At 41.0% G+C, this 17,206-nt stretch overlaps 1 protein-coding gene across 2 annotated transcripts in view; it reads right to left on the bottom strand.

Annotated features, from left to right (window-relative positions):
• LOC110064239 (ATP-binding cassette sub-family A member 2-like) overlaps positions 1–17,206 on the bottom strand; it is a 37,893-nt gene that overhangs the window by 1,888 nt on the left and 18,799 nt on the right. For both annotated transcript variants that reach the window (XM_089274913.1, XM_020771254.2), the window contains exons 15-40: positions 16,629–16,964; positions 15,870–16,187; positions 15,116–15,357; positions 14,791–14,871; positions 13,997–14,193; positions 12,830–13,099; positions 12,141–12,367; positions 11,707–11,749; positions 10,958–11,173; positions 9,950–10,673; positions 9,177–9,282; positions 8,479–8,590; positions 8,110–8,173; positions 7,595–7,769; positions 7,103–7,218; positions 6,127–6,274; positions 5,263–5,386; positions 4,695–4,827; positions 3,409–3,529; positions 3,064–3,135; positions 2,295–2,401; positions 1,797–1,938; positions 1,278–1,412; positions 871–974; positions 323–415; positions 111–216 (exon numbers count right to left, since the gene is read on the bottom strand). In XM_089274913.1, coding sequence (XP_089131039.1) covers positions 111–216; positions 323–415; positions 871–974; positions 1,278–1,412; positions 1,797–1,938; positions 2,295–2,401; positions 3,064–3,135; positions 3,409–3,529; positions 4,695–4,827; positions 5,263–5,386; positions 6,127–6,274; positions 7,103–7,218; positions 7,595–7,769; positions 8,110–8,173; positions 8,479–8,590; positions 9,177–9,282; positions 9,950–10,673; positions 10,958–11,173; positions 11,707–11,749; positions 12,141–12,367; positions 12,830–13,099; positions 13,997–14,193; positions 14,791–14,871; positions 15,116–15,357; positions 15,870–16,187; positions 16,629–16,964 — 4,512 coding nt within the window. The remainder of the gene's footprint in view (positions 1–110; positions 217–322; positions 416–870; positions 975–1,277; positions 1,413–1,796; positions 1,939–2,294; positions 2,402–3,063; positions 3,136–3,408; positions 3,530–4,694; positions 4,828–5,262; positions 5,387–6,126; positions 6,275–7,102; positions 7,219–7,594; positions 7,770–8,109; positions 8,174–8,478; positions 8,591–9,176; positions 9,283–9,949; positions 10,674–10,957; positions 11,174–11,706; positions 11,750–12,140; positions 12,368–12,829; positions 13,100–13,996; positions 14,194–14,790; positions 14,872–15,115; positions 15,358–15,869; positions 16,188–16,628; positions 16,965–17,206) is intronic.

The raw sequence follows: 17,206 nt of genomic DNA, 5'->3' as shown, positions 1-17,206 counted from the left end.
GAATGAGGTCAGAAGTTCAACCGCTCTATCTAATTTCTAGTGGATGTTCCATTAGGTGTGCCTTAACTAATGTCATTAAGATTTCACCGGTCTTTGACGATGGAGCATACCTTGAGCGTAGCATGTGGGAACTTGTCCGAAAAGAACTGGTAGAGAGGTTCCAAATTTGGTAAGTCTCCCTGGATTCGGACCGTGATGATGTAGCCTTCTCCGAACCTGCCGAACATTTGAAAGTGCTGAATACTGTGCACTTAAGGAACGGTAAAGGCGAGAATCCAAGACAGTCAGAATGACCCAATGATAGTTTGATTACCCGACTAACCTGTTTTTGAGATGTTGACAGCTTCCCAGACACTTGAATTGGCCATTGACCATGATCGCCATACGAGTACATAATGCTTCACACTCTTCCATACTATTTAACGCAACAAAAAATAGTTTTGTTATTTATTTCAATAATAACACAACTCATTTTTCAAGAATTAAATTACCAATGAATTAAATGACTTTCAGTGCACTGTTAACAATGACTCCACATTCTAGTAACTAAATCGTTAATAATTTTACTTGTAATGCGCTACAAATAAATTATTATTATTATTATTATTATTATTATTATTGTCATTGTCACTGTCACTGTTACCGTCATTGTTATTGTCAATGTCATTGTCACTGCCATTGTTATTGTCATGCTGCTGCTGCTGCTGCTGCTGCTGATGATGATGATGATGATGATGATTGGATTTGATTGGATTTGAGATACTTTTGTTTCAGTTTCTTTTGAAGTGGCTCAAAGAAGGTTTGGTTTCTCAAAAAACCCATGAATTTCTGGAACGGATTCCAAACATGACATCAACTTTAAAATCTGACCTGTGTGAAGTCAAGATGACTGAGCGACCGTCCTTGATGATCTCCAGAATCAGATTCCAAAGGAAGCGACGGGCATGCGGGTCCATTCCGGTGGTAGGTTCATCCTGAACAGATGGATGACAGCCCGTTAGCAAAAGGACCAAAATTAATATTAATTATTAAGCCGGGCTACAAGAATACGTGCGGTTTTCGAGACAAGAGCCAGGTTTCTCTTAATAACAGATCGGCGACACAATTTCTCATCACAGACAGACACACAGACACTTTGAAATTAAGCGCCTCGTTCAATAACAAAACACTGAGTCAACGGTCGGTTTTTACTCTCAAACTCTGAAAGTCGTGCAAGATGCACAACAAATGCTAGAAACAAGGTAAAGATCATTAGATGCAAGGAAATAATTTCTCACCAAGAAAATTATTGGCGGGTTACCAATCAGCGCCATTGCAGTGGACAGTTTCCTCTTGTTTCCACCGCTGTACGTTTTGCTGGGTCTGTTGGCATAGTGTGTCAGGGCAAGCTTCTTGATCGCCCAGGACACAACCTAACAACGGCGAGGAAAAGAGGCATTAAATTATGGATTTTTGTGTTAAATTGTTCACTAAAGGGAATTTAACGCGCGTTGCTTGATTTGTAATGACTCATAAGAAAATTAAGATGTGTCACCGCTGGGGATTCGTGTGTGACTTGTGACGTCTGCGTAGAACTAGAAGTTTAGGGTATTAATTCAGTACCCATTTTTGTAGACTCTACAGATTTTATTTCCTTTTTTATCTTCACATGAAATATTAGTGTTATATTGCTGTAATCAGCCAGTTTATTTTTCTAGTGTGGGATGTCTGTGAAAAGCCCCTTGGAAAACTCAATTAATGATGAATGCATGTAAGTGGAGAATGACTGTGAATAAATCCCCTTACAGCCCCCTTACCTTGTGCAGTTCTTTTTCAGGCACTCCTCTGAGTCGCGCATACAGGGTCAGATGCTCACTGGCGGTCAGTTCGTCAAAAAGAGCGTCAAACTGAGGGCAGAAGCCCATACACTTGTGTACCTTCTGCATCTCTGAGGCAATACTATGTTTGGAAAAAACAGAGCAATCAATCAGACTGTGCATGCTCCTTTAAGACAAACAATGAAGAAACAAGAGAAATGGTCGCGTTCATTTCTACTGTAACTCCAGCTTTTTTGACAGTGACAGTTCCTTTCTTTATCAAGTAAACACATTGTTGACATGATCACAATAAACAACCTGAGATGTTTCTTCCGACCTTCAATGGTATTAAATCAACAGTGTTATAATTTCAAGTTTCCCGACCTCCTTCAAAATACCAACCCTGATCGATCCTGGAACACGCCCTGCCCCTTAGCATGCTAACGACACAGCCACTGAAGTAATGGTGTGAGCGTAAAAAGTGTTTTATCTTCTAACCTGTGAGAGTTTAGGAAAGCGTTCCCTGCAGTCATGGAGGTGTCTCCTGTCAACATCTTAAATGTGCTGGTCTTTCCTGCTCCATTCACGCCCAGCAGACCAAAACACTGTAATTATATTAACGATAACAGAAACTAGTTCGTATGGTGCGAAGATCACCCACTACAACTCGTAATTCACGAGTAAAAAGTCGTCATCTTTGTACCACCCAATTCTAAGAACTAACATACAAAGAAATGTATCACGATCAGTTGGGAGAATTTTTTATTTAAAGATTAGGAAGCGTACAGCCCCCGGGGGGAGGGGTACTCCCTTATATAGGTATGTGCAGCCCCAAAGGGTATGATTTTACAGCCGTTTTGGTCATAAATAGGGTATCGATTTCAGTTGATTTCGGCCATTTTGGTCATAAATAGGGTATGGTTTTCGCACTCTAGCCTTGATATGGGTATGTTTTTTAAGAAGAAGCCACTTTTTCATCATTATCGAAATGAAAATCAACAAAAGCCCTTCGCAAATTGTGTTTACGGAAATTTAACATTGATCTGAACTAGAGAACTAATTATAACGCAGGTCTGAAATAGGGTTTTGATTTAAGGGTCAGCTCATAGATAGGGTTTCGAATTTTTGGTTTGGTCATAAATAGGGTGGGGAAAATCGCAGATTTTGGTCATAAATAGGGTAAGGGTTTTGGGAAGCGGGCCACACACCCGTACCCAATTTTTCTGGGAGAACCCCCTCCCCCCTTCTCCCCGGGCGTACAGCTTACCTCTCCCTTTGGAACTCCAAAACACAGTCTGTCCACGGCCAGATGTTTACCTCTCTTTCTTGCATAATACACCTACGGGGAAAAAAAAAACACACCTCACTCTACTGCAGGCCTTCACATTGCACTGATCAATAATTTGGCACTTTTCCTAGTTTCCTGTTTTTAAGCGATGACTTTCGACGGTCGCTCTGACACCTAAGTTTCTCGTAATCTCTTTAGTAGCTTAAGTGCCATTTGAAGAGACTGTGTAGTGTTCAAATGCCCAATGTGTCTTTGGGGAAAATTATAAACTCTTTTGCAAATCCAAACATGATAATTGAATTCAGCAACTTCGGATAGGCTCACCTTTGTTAAGTTCTCTATTCGTATGAGGTCCCTGCTCGCGCCTCCGCTAAGGACCCTTTCTTTTTCAGCCGCCACATCCTCGTCGAGCCCTTCGATTGGCTCCTTAGACACTTGTGTGCGCCTGAGGAAACATGTCAATAGTTGACATTATAATATATAGATTTAGGCCAGCCTAAAAGCGTAGCTCCTGGGCCGGGTTGTTCAAAGCCCGATTAAGCTAACCCAGAAAAAGGTAGAATTTTGATTTGAGTTTTGTAACTTTGCGGTGAGGTTTCTGTATATTGTTTGGCCTTCTGTTTTGAGTTTTAATAATCACCATATACACAAAACAAAACAGCAAAACACATTTGTATAAAAGAAAAGGTTATAATTCGATTAACTTTTAATCCTGGGTTAGCGTAAACTGGCTTCCGAGCAATCCTGCCCTGTTTCCAACAAGCTAACCCAATATGAGCCCGCGATCCAATCGAACCAGCGCTTGGTCAGCGGTCAACTTCAAGAAAACACGTTACCTCGAGGAGCTGTAAACCTGAGCCCGCGATATGGTCACGTGATACTGGTCAGCGGATACCTTGTATTGACAGCTGTCAATTGATCATAACATGGATGTCCAATATCAAGGAAGTACACGGTAAACCACGGCTGCATGTCTCTGTCAACCTATTATTTGGAGTACGGCCGTCATGTTGGGCAACTCCGCCGTCGCCGTCGCCGTCGCCGTCGTCGTCGTCGTCGTGCGTACGCGCCCACGAGCAATACCGCTAGCCATGATAACCATGAGAAAATCAACTCATGGGTTTCCTTTTCTTTCCCATATGAGTATGGGGCTCCGCTTGGCGGCCCTTCGGGCCGCCGGAGCTCCGCTATAACATCCACATCATTGTGTTACCGACTTACGACGGAATGGAAGAAGACTTGTGTAACAACCATGAAGTAAACAGAAATTTTCTAGCTTTGCATGGACCAGAAACAATTTTCATGGACCATGGTAAGGTTGATCATTTGATAGGTAACCAATTTGCACTCTAATTTGCTTTAATCTATTTGAAACAAAATACTTTTCATTGATCATGATAAACGATTCGTTATAAATAATGCTCACTACCAAACTCTGGACGTTGACAAGAAATTTGGAATTTCCCTGACTTAAAAAAAAAAAATTCTGACTTTCTCCTGACCTGACGTTAACACGTAATCAAACATTCAGTTACGTCATTTTGGTTACATCATTTTGGCAGCTTTGGAAAATTAATGATTTTTTGCAATGCTGAAAGCCTCTTACTTACCTCCGCTTAATAAAGAATCTGAACTCTATCAGGACGGTGAGAATAAAGAACACAACTCCCTCCACTGCCATGCACACCAAGTTACGAGTAGTGAGCATCCATTCAAATGGATCTCGAATCTTTTCGTATTCACCTACAAACAGACAACAACTTTATTACCCCAGCAGACAGACAGAGATTCACAACTTGAACCGGATGAAAACGAGAACATTGGGGGCCGGTTAACGGATGAGCCTGATGAGTTTCAAACGTATAAACTGTAAACAAGCAAGAGCACTGCCCGAATGGTTTCTTGTGCCTTCTTCACACCGAAGGCACGTAGTTTAGCGTTTGTGACCTATGACATTTCTTGTCCTATCTTTAAACCTTATCTGTAGTCCTAAGTTTTCAGCTTTTATCACTATACTGTATTTTAGACTTTGAATATATAACCACCTCTAGGTGATTGGAGGCTTCCTCTTAAAATATTAATTTATTATTATTTATTTATTCTTTCTTTCTTGTTTTTGTATTTTTAATTCGCAGTACCGTCAAATCATCTCTCGTACATAACAAATGGTTATATTACCTATCTGTGTGTAGTATTCTGTGAGATACTGGTTGTAAGCCAGATCCATAAGGCCATGCCCCAGACAGTAATTAGGAAATCCAAGATTGATAACTCGTAAGGCATCGTAGATTTTGGTTAACAACTGTTGGAAGGAAAACAAATCTCTGTCAGAACTCTTACTGTAATTATGATAAGTATAACGTTGGACATTTGTTGCACACCACTTAGATAACAAAATCAAACTACGCGCAACGGTTAAACAGTAATAATAATAATAATAATAATAATAATAATAATAATAATAATAATAATAATAATAATAAACGAATCTTTAGACAGGATTAACCCATCAGTACTATAAAGTACTGTTATCAAAGGGGTCCTATAAAATTTACAAATTTAAAAATTTAAAAAAGGTAAAAAGTTAAAAAGGCAAAACTACGTACATTGGAAAACATATAAAAACTCACGATTAAAAATTACAAGTAAAAATGTTCGTTGGCCTTTTGCCTAAATAAAAGCCTAGAGTTCAGAGTTCTTATGTCCGCCGGTAAACTGTTAAAAATTGAAGCCCCTAAAAACGAAAAACTCCGACGGTCAAACTCCAAGTTCATTTTCGGCAGTTCGATCGAGGAAAATCTATTTCTTGTGTTGACAGTAATGAGCTGTCTGTCACCGATCTAGACAAGCCTCTTGTCAAACACTCGCGACTACTTGACAAGTTGTTCCGTCAGTATGACGTAATAAGAGTACGCTACATTCCTAAGCAACTCCTCTGGTTCAAGGCAGCAGGCTCAGACGGGATCATTCGTTTTAATAAAAGCACGTTTCTTGTTTAGTGGTTGTAAGAGCGTACAGTGCTTGTTTCGTGATTTCACATACCACATCATCAGGGAAGAGCTGCAGGATGAAGGTAGTAACCGTGGCGGTGACTCCAACAAACAGGTTGACCACAATCATAAACACGTAAGCTGAACTAGCTTCACTGAAAAAGAATGCTCCTGGATACATGATAGGTGTGATGGACCATCTGAAATGGAACAACACGTTAGTTAGTGAGTGGACATAAGACGAGGAGATAAGAATGCTCATTCAATGGGACAGTTGCCTTATTGATTTTATATGAGAAGTCAAATTACTCTCGCATTATGATTGGCTCTTACTTATGATCAATTGGAGGACAGACGAATAGATGACATCATTAACATTTGCTTTGTTTCTTCATTTTATTAAACATGTAGATGCCACGTTGCTAGACAATGTGATTTAACGAACAGATTTCATATTGCCGTGCGTCTATTTAGTAACAAACCACAGAAGACGTCAAAATGTGGTAAGAACATCAGTGACACACTCGTCTAACAGTCACATTTTGACGCCATCTGTGATCGATTATTGAACAGACGCACGGTAACATGGAACCTATTTGTTAGATTGCGTCGTCTAGTCTCACACTGAGCAGTGCGGGTTTCAGCGGTCTCTGCACTGTGATCTTGGAAAATACACTTTGCTCTCACAGTACCTTTCTCCACAAAGGAGTCTGCAAAGGTAACAGTGAACTTAACAGTTACTTCTCAAACTCATTAATAATTCATCAAGTTAAAAGAAAATCACAGCCGTGAAGGAGGTTTGGATACCCGGTCTTAATTAGCGTAGATTTTGACCATTTTACTTCTGCGTTTACTCCTTAGTTTTTGTTTCAATTGAGAAGACATATCGAACACTCGAGACAATGTTTCATCGGCTATCCAAACACCTCGATCGCTGCGCGTCGTATTTTCAACTCTCTTCTCGGTGTTTGGTTATCCCGATGAAACACTGTCTCGCGTGTTTGATATATTACATCATAGCAACTCACCCATACAGTAAGAACAAGCACACAACAGCTGGGAAGTTCATGTCCGAGGAGTAAGCAGGAACCTTGAATACATGCAGCAAAGTGATGCAGGCACAAGCTGGGATCAGGTAGTTACACTGAAGAGGACGAAAACCAGCTTGTTTTAGTTCTAAACTTGAATATTACATTCTCCCTACTGACTGTCACACATTTAGTTCATCTTAGTTCTGAGAGTTAAGTTCTACAACAAGACAGCATCCACTCATTAAATACCGATTTTATTTCATCAGCTGCCTCTTTGAAATTCTAGTGATGTTGTAAGGGAAAATTTACCTTAATTAAACGTTGATCACGCATGGAAATTTAAGGGTTACGACATAGCAAGTTCAGTTTTAAAAGCAGTTATCATCACCAAGAAATATAGCAACCATCATGCGTAATCCTAGCCTCCTGCGCAGACGCTCTTTGAGCTCAACTGCGTGATAAGCAGAGCCATGAAACCTTGACACTTACCAAATCCCAGACGTAGTTAGAAAGCCAGTAAATGACAGGATCAACACCGCTGACAAACTGCAGATGTTTGGCTTTGGACGATCTCTCGGTAACAAGAAACACGACGAAACTGGCCGGTACAAAGGACATGGCGATAATAACAAAGATGGCAATCACAAGATCTGTGCCTTGACGCCTGGAAGAGACGAAAAAGAAACAAATGGATGCGTCTTACTAATGAATAATGGATCTGTAACTCGACTTAACAACTCACGTTAATCGTTACAAAGCAATCCGGGAAACGCGCCGTAAATAGCAAAACTTGTTTCTATTCTTGCTGTCCAATCAGAAATACTCTCGCGCTATGAAAGCTGTGACGTCAACTTGTCATCATCAGAATAAGTCACGTTGCTTAGCAACATCTCCGCTGAATGTCGCGGGCTCAATCTACTGTCGAACATGCCAGAACATGGCATGCTGTACAAAACAAGCTACCTGTTGTCCTGACATAACTAATAAAATGTTTTGTTACTCACATGTATCTGGCCGAGAGTTGATTTGAGTCAGTTTTGTTGAAAGGATGGTTGAATACCGTTATACCTGCGAAAGGAAAGAAACATCGCCTGTTAATACAAATGTAATGGCAAACATTCTAGTTGCTCATAATGACTGAACACCTAAGGATACTTAATTTGATTTAAAATAAATACAGATTTTCCTCAGGAAAAATGTGCAAACTACATGAAAAGCAGTACAACACTTCACAAACTGACATAAGCATTGAAAACATGAAAAACAGAGGATAAACATGAGTTCTAAAAAGAACTTCACACTTTTGAAAGCGTCTTTCAGACTGTGTGAATGAAGATGGCTACCAGGAGTCCTGTCTAAAATCTGATACGTACCATAAGCAGCAGGATTTCCTTTGCCTTTAGCCAGTGAGGCTCGTAGAATGGCATTGTTCATGACGTTCAAGTAGGTTGGTAAGGCATGGTAGCCCTTGTTGTTGTACCACGCCTAAAATAAAGAGAATAAACAAGGTAAGCTAACATGAAGGTCAACATAAATAATGTTTGCGTCCCATCCTCCATCATCCCTGAGCTAACCACTCGGTGTGGCTAAGTGGTTAATAGGACGCTGGATTTGAAATCCGAAGGTCCCTGGTTCAAATCATCCACCCTACCGCTATGTGGATTTGTTCACGGTAGTGCGTTCAACTTCTCGAACGCATTGGGTAAATAGCCAACTGGTCAGCCTCCCACCAGTTGGGAATATTGATGGTCTATGTTCTATTTGCAACATTTGTTTATTTATTTATTTATTTATTTATTTATTTATTTATTTATTTATTTATACGGACCCAATTAGCACAATAGTGCTAAATACATTCGACACTTAAACAAAGTTATTTAGTTATTTTTCTTTATATGCTTAACACAACATGGCTCAGCCAAGCATGTTCTTTAAACTACGTTGGTAAAAGGAGTATTCCATCTTCAACAGGCTAAATGTTACGGAATAACACTGGTCTAGAGATTTCTGACGAGAACACTATAATATTAAAATTTACACACATACACAAACACAACTGATCCGTACAAACCTTGACAGCTTCTCTAATGGCCAGTCTTCTAACAGAGGCTATTTTAACTTTGTCTAACTTCTGCGGAACAAAACTAACCACCTCGCCAAACGACAGCGAGCCGTACCTACAAGTCAGAATGCCACAAGGTTACAGCAAAAAGCGGTTCCAAAGTTCCGTTTATCATCTGTTTATTGCTTTAAAAACATGAACAATGTACTAATTCTACATTGTTGCTAAAGAAAACTAGGACTAAAACTAAAATTACGTCTAGACGAGACTTGGCTAAATCTGCACGTCACAAAACGTGGATATACAGTTGAGAAATCAAAATTTCCGCAAGGGATCAATGAACAGCAACTGACAAATCTAGAATCACAGAGTAAATCTACTTTAAAATTTCAAAATTACAAAAAAGCAAAGGAAAAGAAAAAGGAAAAAAGAAGGAAGGGGGTCGGAGGGTTTGAGTACAGTCCAACCTCCACAAACGGCCAGAATTTTTTCATCCCAAACCTACACCGATCCTTACTTTTTACTCTGATTGCTTCTTATCCCTAATCGTACCATGTTGGTACACTTCGGCGGAACATAGGACGAGTTTGGTCGAGCAATTGTTGGTATTTTGGCTCTATAACGGCCAGTTCATTCTAACCCAAGGTGACCGTTGCTAAACGATGGCAAAAAACAGTTGTATATTTGTAGTTTACTTACTTTTTTTATTTAAAAGAAATCACTGTTTCAGCGAGTTTCAACGCACTACACCGGTATGTCTACAGGTTATTTCATGTTATTACCTGTGGAGCCTGAACGTCTCTGTGGTGTACAGCAAATATTTTGAAATATTCCTTCCGGTAATGTTCTGTAGAGTGTCCAGTGTTATGGTGACCAGTTCTTTAGGGTGTGGTCCAGCCGCACCTCGGTCACACACGTAAGCTGTCTTGTTAGGGGAGCACCGACATCCCCTGCCCGTGTCCTTGTGCGTCACTGAATGGCTAACGTTAGATCCATTTGTGTAAATATACGACAAGTGGAGATTAGACGGTTTGAAATACTCATCTGACACTTCGTCAATAGAGACAGAGCAGGAATGGTTGAACAATTGAGCCAGGTCCTCCTTGGAAGGTTTGACTTCCGTAGTTGTCAGGTTAACTGATCGAAGGCAACACGTCGCCCCCACCCCGGAGAGCAGGGTCAGTGTTTTGTCCAGTCGTGACGCCAACTGGTTCACTCCCTTAGCCTCGTTCGCAAACGGGATGTAGTTTGGCCGCGGGAACATGGACGGTGTCAGCTCCAGCGGAGGTTGGTCTGGTTGCTTTGGAAACGAGAGAGCCATTACCATGGCAATGGTGATGAAAATAGCGGGCAAAAGAATCTGAGAGATGACTCCTTTGAAGTTTCGCCGCGCATAGTGGAATCGTTTGATCACAAGAGCGTAGAACTGCTGCAGTTTTAGCGATACACCGGTTAATGTACGAGAGCCAACACCTTGAAATTCTTTGTTCGACGGCGTGTGATCAGCTAAGGAAAAACAAAATAAAATTACACTTCTCTCCTGCTATTGGTCTTTAATGTTGGAGACAACAAAAACACGATACGGAGACATTTCTTGTGAGACAAACAATTTGAATCGTTGCAAACCATATCTAGAGAGCCACACGTTAACACTTGTATGAGCTGAGCCTGATTTTGCTTATTTTAATTCCGACTGACCATTTATTACACTGCTTATATCTCTGCTTTTTTCAAAACCAACCAGCCAATCAGAGTGTTAGTTATATCTGCTATTTTCAACACACACTGACCATATTGATCAGTGGCCTCTTCTTGAATCTCTGGGCTTAACAGCTGTTCCCTTGCATCGTAACGAACATTTGGCAAGTCGTTGAGTTCAATTTCTCCGTCTCCTGGGATATCTTCATCCCACTCGTCACCAAGTCCCGCGCTGTCGCCGCTGAGCATAGTGCTTGAGGACTCGCCAGGGTTTAAGGAGTCTTCAGACTTTGACGAATTGAGTTCTTCTATCAGATGAAAGAGTAAGGTTAACATTAGGATATTGATACACGTGTAGCTCAAACTATTCCCTATCGGGAAAAAAAAGATCTTGTGCTGAAAATAGTAAGCTAAGAGGAGAATTCTGGGGCTGACCACGAAGCCTCGAGGGTTACACTACGAGTAAAGAACTGAAAAGACGTGCAACGACAAAATATACCAGGTATATTACACAATGGCACGGTAAGCGGCCACAAGACGCAAACGCCAAAATCCTTAAAATTAAAAACAAATGTCCACAAGACAAGTGACTGGGGCAGGAGGGGGATGGTTATAGAAGAAGTCTAACGAAGATCGGCGAGAAACGGAAAACTTTCCAGTACTTTAATTCCCAGTGTGCCTGGGAATTTTTTTTTTTTTTTTTTCTAATTTAACTCGTTTTTGTTATGTCCCCGTATTAGTAGGGGAGTTTTTCCCCAGCTAGGTGGTTGATGACATTCTTAATAAAGTTTCTATCTATCTATCTATCTTAAAACAAAGAACACATTAAGATATATCTCACCGGATTCATCTCGAGATGTAACGTCAGTTACCTTCAGGAAAACCTGCACCAGAAATCCGGGATATGAAATAACATCAGTAAAACGTATCCAATGAGAGACTTTATCTTACTTCGTAGCATCCCCTAGAAAACCTGCAAACTTAGTTTATTATCTGCCAAAACCGTTTAATGCTCTCCAAGTTCCTAACTATTCGAAACCATAAAAACGAAACGCCTTTCCAAAGCCAGCCTAGAGGTTCAAAAGGCTCGATGAGATGCTCGTCCATCGCAGCTTTACCTTCCAGCATTTTTTCAGGTTCATGAAACTAATGAAGACCCAGTTTCTTCGAAAACTAGCCAGGACCCAGTTATACTGCTTGGTAGAGACAGGCATTGTGGAAGTAACACAACACGACGACCCCATACTTATGTCCATAATCTGTATGAAAACTTACCTCTTCGAGAGAAGTATCAGTAAGTCCAAAACTGTCTATCCCCAGTTCGTCTTGTTTCGCCTCCAGATCACTAAAGAAAATTTCAAATCCCCCTCGCTTGACTGAGTTATCAGGAAGAACAAACGTGAATTCCTGCGTTGTGTTCTGTTCTAGCCTGGCCGCCGGTACGTGAGATTTTATGAAGTTCGTCACTTTTTTAACATGATCTTCACCGAAGTTCGGATGATCTGTGGATCATAAAGGTTTCAGAGGGTAGGTCTCTTGTTTAACGTAGCTTTATTATTCGCTGAGCTGCGAGTCAACTACTATGGTCACACAATCATATAGCACAGTACGGTCACTATGGTAACAACACCACATAGTACAGTACGGTCACTATGGTAACAACACCACATAGTACAGTTCGGTCACTATGGTCAGTGGGTCACTCAGTCATTTAGTACAGTACAGCAATGAATACCGAGGAAAAAACACAACATAAGACAAGAAATAACATGGACGCAGCACACAGACTTCACATAACACTCGATTCAGATGTCACACCAAAATGTGTGCTAACTTATAAATATTAATATGAAGTTATAGACAAAAAAGTATCTGTATTAGGCTGCTTGCTCAAGATTCAGCGGCATCTTGTACAAGAAGTTCGAAGTACCCTAGAATTGTTATGATTTTAATGCTGCACTTACCGGGCTGGAGTGTGTTCTCGCTTGAAGTCGTCTCAGTAGTTTCCAGGGCCTGGCTAGATCCTGTTGATGACACGTGCACATTCACTATGGACCCCTGGGGAGTTCTTTCGCGCTTCTTCACCAGAGTAAGGTGGTAGCCATCTCCAAAGTGGCTTTTCAAGAAGAGTGGTGAGCCTACACAACGGAGCTTCCCGTTTGAGACGATAGCAATACGGTCTCCTAACAGGTCAGCCTCGTCCATAAAATGCGTCGACAGTAAGATAGTTCGACCTGACAGCATTTAATAAATACTAAATTAATCTATGCATAGTTGAATGTCCACTAAAGACATCACAAAATTTCAAATCCTAGTGAACTCCTTATTTACAACCCTTTCAACAGGAAACGTAAGCTCACCGAATAATCAGGTATGTTAAAGCCTTGATTTCATTGTCTGCAAACGAGCCGTGAAGGAATCGCACGTTTTATCTCACTACTACTGGTGGCTAGTTCATGGTTAACACAGACATCACCTTTCAAAATCCCCTGACTTTTCCCTCATTTTTCCATCATAAAAATAAGATTTCCCTCGCGAAATAATACAAAGTATCATATCTAGTAGCGGCTTCTGGCCTCAACTTACAGCCGTCCTTTCCACTCGTTCATTAAGTATGATAGGTTTTCAACAAATTTTCCTTCTTCATTAAGTGAAAATATCCTTGAGATCAGAGTGACCCCAAATGTTTCTTCCAGCCTTCAATGGTATTAAAATCAGCCGTGTTAAATTATTTCATTTTCCCTGACTTTTCTTCAAAATATCAACTGATTCGAAATAAAATTCCTTGACTTTTCCCTGATGACCTGGAAGAATTTTTTCCTTGACCAATTCCTGGCCTGCGGCAACCCAGGAGTTATTTAAAAGAAAAACAATGAGACAGAGGCAGCACAGTTTCGTGGGAAAACATCTTTGCACGTGACCAGCAGGGTAATACCACCAGTGGTCTAGCCTTCTGATTGGCTACATTCTTAAGGTACTTGGAAAGTTGAATGTTTTTTCTGGGCTAAAACCCAAATCTGATGTTAACCACTCCAAAGCAAGCCATTGTCACCCTAAACTAAACTGAATTACCTTAGTGCAGTTTCCCGACAAAATAATGTTCTGTGTAATGCCTGTATATGTTAGCTCACCTTTCTTGTACTTGATAAGAAGGTCCCATATGGCTCTCCTAGCATAAGGGTCCACACCCGCAGTGGGCTCATCCAAGATTACAGTTCTTGACCCAGCAGCAAAAGCCATAGCTACAGAGAGCTTCCTCTTCATGCCCCCGCTCAGGGTCTCTACAGCGCAATGGCGCTTAGTGGGCAGTCCTACGTCCATTACGAGTCTGTTGAATAATAATCAGTTTTAGCCAATTACCTATTCTAAGCAACTCTATTATACAAAAATTCCTAAAATCTGCCCGCTATCTTCGAACTTTCGCTATTCAATCATAAGACTGAGCTAGCGCCCGAAACCTAAACTTTAATCACACAATCTACCTTATTAACTACGTCAAGAGTTTTCAATTATACCCCAATGCAACACAACAGTTTCCTAAGAACCTACTCCTCTGATCCCAGTTGTTCAAAGGCTTAGGGTGTATAACACTTTCCACAGCCAGGATAAATACAAAATACAAAAAAAAAAAATCACTATACACTGGATACGTGCCACCGAAAAAAGAACAAAGATCTTCACGAAGCGTGACAAACGCCTCGCGAGAAATTAATAATTTCCTCGCGAGCTAACTGCTTGTAAATATTCCAAAATGTAAGTTTCGCCGGTTCTCACAAGACGAGAGAAACGAGACGAGAGCCTGTGGTAACGTACTTTTCAACGGTACTGTACGTCATGTTTGGAGAGAGATTCACCCAGTGGTTTGAGTTAATAAAATAACCTTATTCGCCTTTTTCACGGCCATGCCCCGAACAAAGATACTTACTGATCCATCTCTCTCTTGACATCCTTCTCAGGCATTCCCTTCAATCGTGCATAGAACCACAAATGTTCATCTACCGTCATCCTAAACATCCCACAAAATCTGCTGTTAGCTTAATTACCAATGAAAAAACCTTCTCTTAGTAGATACAATGTACAACTGATTTGTCATAAAGAGATTATTGCAGACAAACTGACATGCCCAAGAAATATTAATACCCACTAATAAGCAGTGAGCTCTACGTCACAATCGGACCAAAGGCCTAGAAAGCGAGATACATGTAGACGAAACCTCCGCGCAATAAACAGTGCGCTTGCCGTTAACAGACCTGTCAAATAACACATTATGTTGCGGACACATTCCCAGGCTGCGTCGGATCTTGTCCATGTCCACACGGATGTCACAGCCATAGACATAAGCAGTACCCGCTGTGGGAGGGAACAGGCCTGTCAATATGGACATGGTGGTAGTCTTGCCTGCCCCATTGTGACCAAGGAACGAGGTTATCTGTCCTTCGTAGAGATTTAGTGTTAAACCATCTACTGCTAGTTTCTTTCCTTCCTTGTATACCTGTTAAAAACAGCAAAGTTGCTAAAACGACCATTGTTTATTTGATTCCTTTACACTATAACTTGTGCAGTTTTTCATCTGTATACAAAGTTAACCTAAAGGAGCTCATGGGTGAAATCTTCAAAATTAAAACAATGTGGGTAAAGGATCAAGTTCCGTCTCAATCTTCTTCATTTCTATTCCATCTATGTATCTTCTAGTTTATTCTTAGATACTTCTTTGATTTTTTCTACCTAACGTAACTACTACTACTACTACTCTCCTCTTCATTTTGAGGAAACGTTTGCACACTGCATAAAATCAATTATCATGGCATCGCACTTAAAGGTTAAGGTAAAGAATCCGATTCCAACGATGCGTTGGCCAACACGTTGGTCGACAGTCAGCCAAATGTCGCAACTTTGCTTTCTCATTATGTAATAGATGCTTGTTACTACTACCACATATTTCTTTACAGAGGACGTTTATCAAGGCACAACAGCACCACCAAAGAAAGCTCCTTAATCTGGTACCTTCACAAGATTCTCAATAGTCACACCAAGCGACAGGTGAATAGGTTCTCGTTCATACGCCAGAAGGCCTTGTGCCTGAGGCATATCCTCCAACTCATCCGCTGTCATCATCTGGAATGTACGACGGCTCATCTTAGGACAGGCTTGCGTATTGTGGCCAAACCAGTAAGATGGCTGACAGATGAAATACCAGGGTCTAGGCAGACCGTACGAACCAGGATGAACAGCTTCAATATACCACACCAAGATGGCGTAGATTACAGTGTCCATCATCATACAGTACATAACTTTCAACAGGTTAAAGTCATCGCCTTGAACCTGGAGAAGAGAGAGGAGGATTTTAGGTTGTGTTCAGTTCTATTGGCACAAAGGCTGTGCTTTTACAAGTAATAATGGCAAGAGAAAGAAATTGTGGAAAGGCAGGAGATGACAGTAGAGAAAAGGAATGTCCTATTAACTTACACGTAGCAATTATAGTTAAAATTACACAAGCAAGTGACAAAGTTTAAATTCAAGGCCTTCTAGCGAACTGACTAAAAGGTAAAACTATGTCGCACATGATTAATTCCATTCGATAGTTTTGCAGTTAAGCGAACAACTCAGTTGAGTACTACTCGAGGTATTCCTTAGTACTTAAGTATGGATTACAGCACAAAGTACAACTGTACTCACAGGTTAACACGTTGGCAAGAGTACTTTCTAATAAAGAGAACGCAGAATGTAATGTTCCGCTTCTGTATAAATAAAGTAAATACATACGGGGCTCTTGCCCAGATTGGACCACTGCATTCCGACTCCTTCTTCTTCGTAGATCGCAAAATACCTAGCACCCAGTCCAAACGCGGAGGTGGAGAAGAGACTGGCAGCCATTTTCTCTTTGCCCGACACGTTTACGCTCCCAGCCTCCTCTCGGATAGAGATGAACACGTATGGCAGGTAGGTTAAGAAGTAGATGATCCCACCGCACGCAGAGGATATCTTTGCTTTGGAGAAAAACACGGAGATCAAAAAGCATAACACAATCGTCACCACGGCAAATACCATCAGAAACACCCAAACGACCAACGGATCGCTGTAGTATAACACCTTGCCGTACTGTGGACATGAAGAGGAGAGCCTACGTTAGTGCCTCACTAAAACTTGACAACTTTCAGTATTATCGTGAAAGTGGTCCATACAGTCGGAGCTTATCCCGCTTTCTGTAGCACTACTACTCTCCCCTGGATGAGATGCTAGTCCATTGCAGGGTTACCCCCAGCATTAACTTCGCCCGAACCGTACCCAATTATACATCTAGGTGAAGAAAGGTCTCGCCCAAGAAAGCAACATAACGTCCC

The sequence above is a fragment of the Orbicella faveolata genome, unplaced genomic scaffold, assembly GCF_042242905.1.
Source record: "Orbicella faveolata isolate gen_17 unplaced genomic scaffold, um_ofav_v1 contig_36, whole genome shotgun sequence".
In the NCBI taxonomy this organism is placed as follows: domain Eukaryota; kingdom Metazoa; phylum Cnidaria; class Anthozoa; order Scleractinia; family Merulinidae; genus Orbicella; species Orbicella faveolata.
This window is presented reverse-complemented; position numbering and strand designations above follow the sequence as displayed.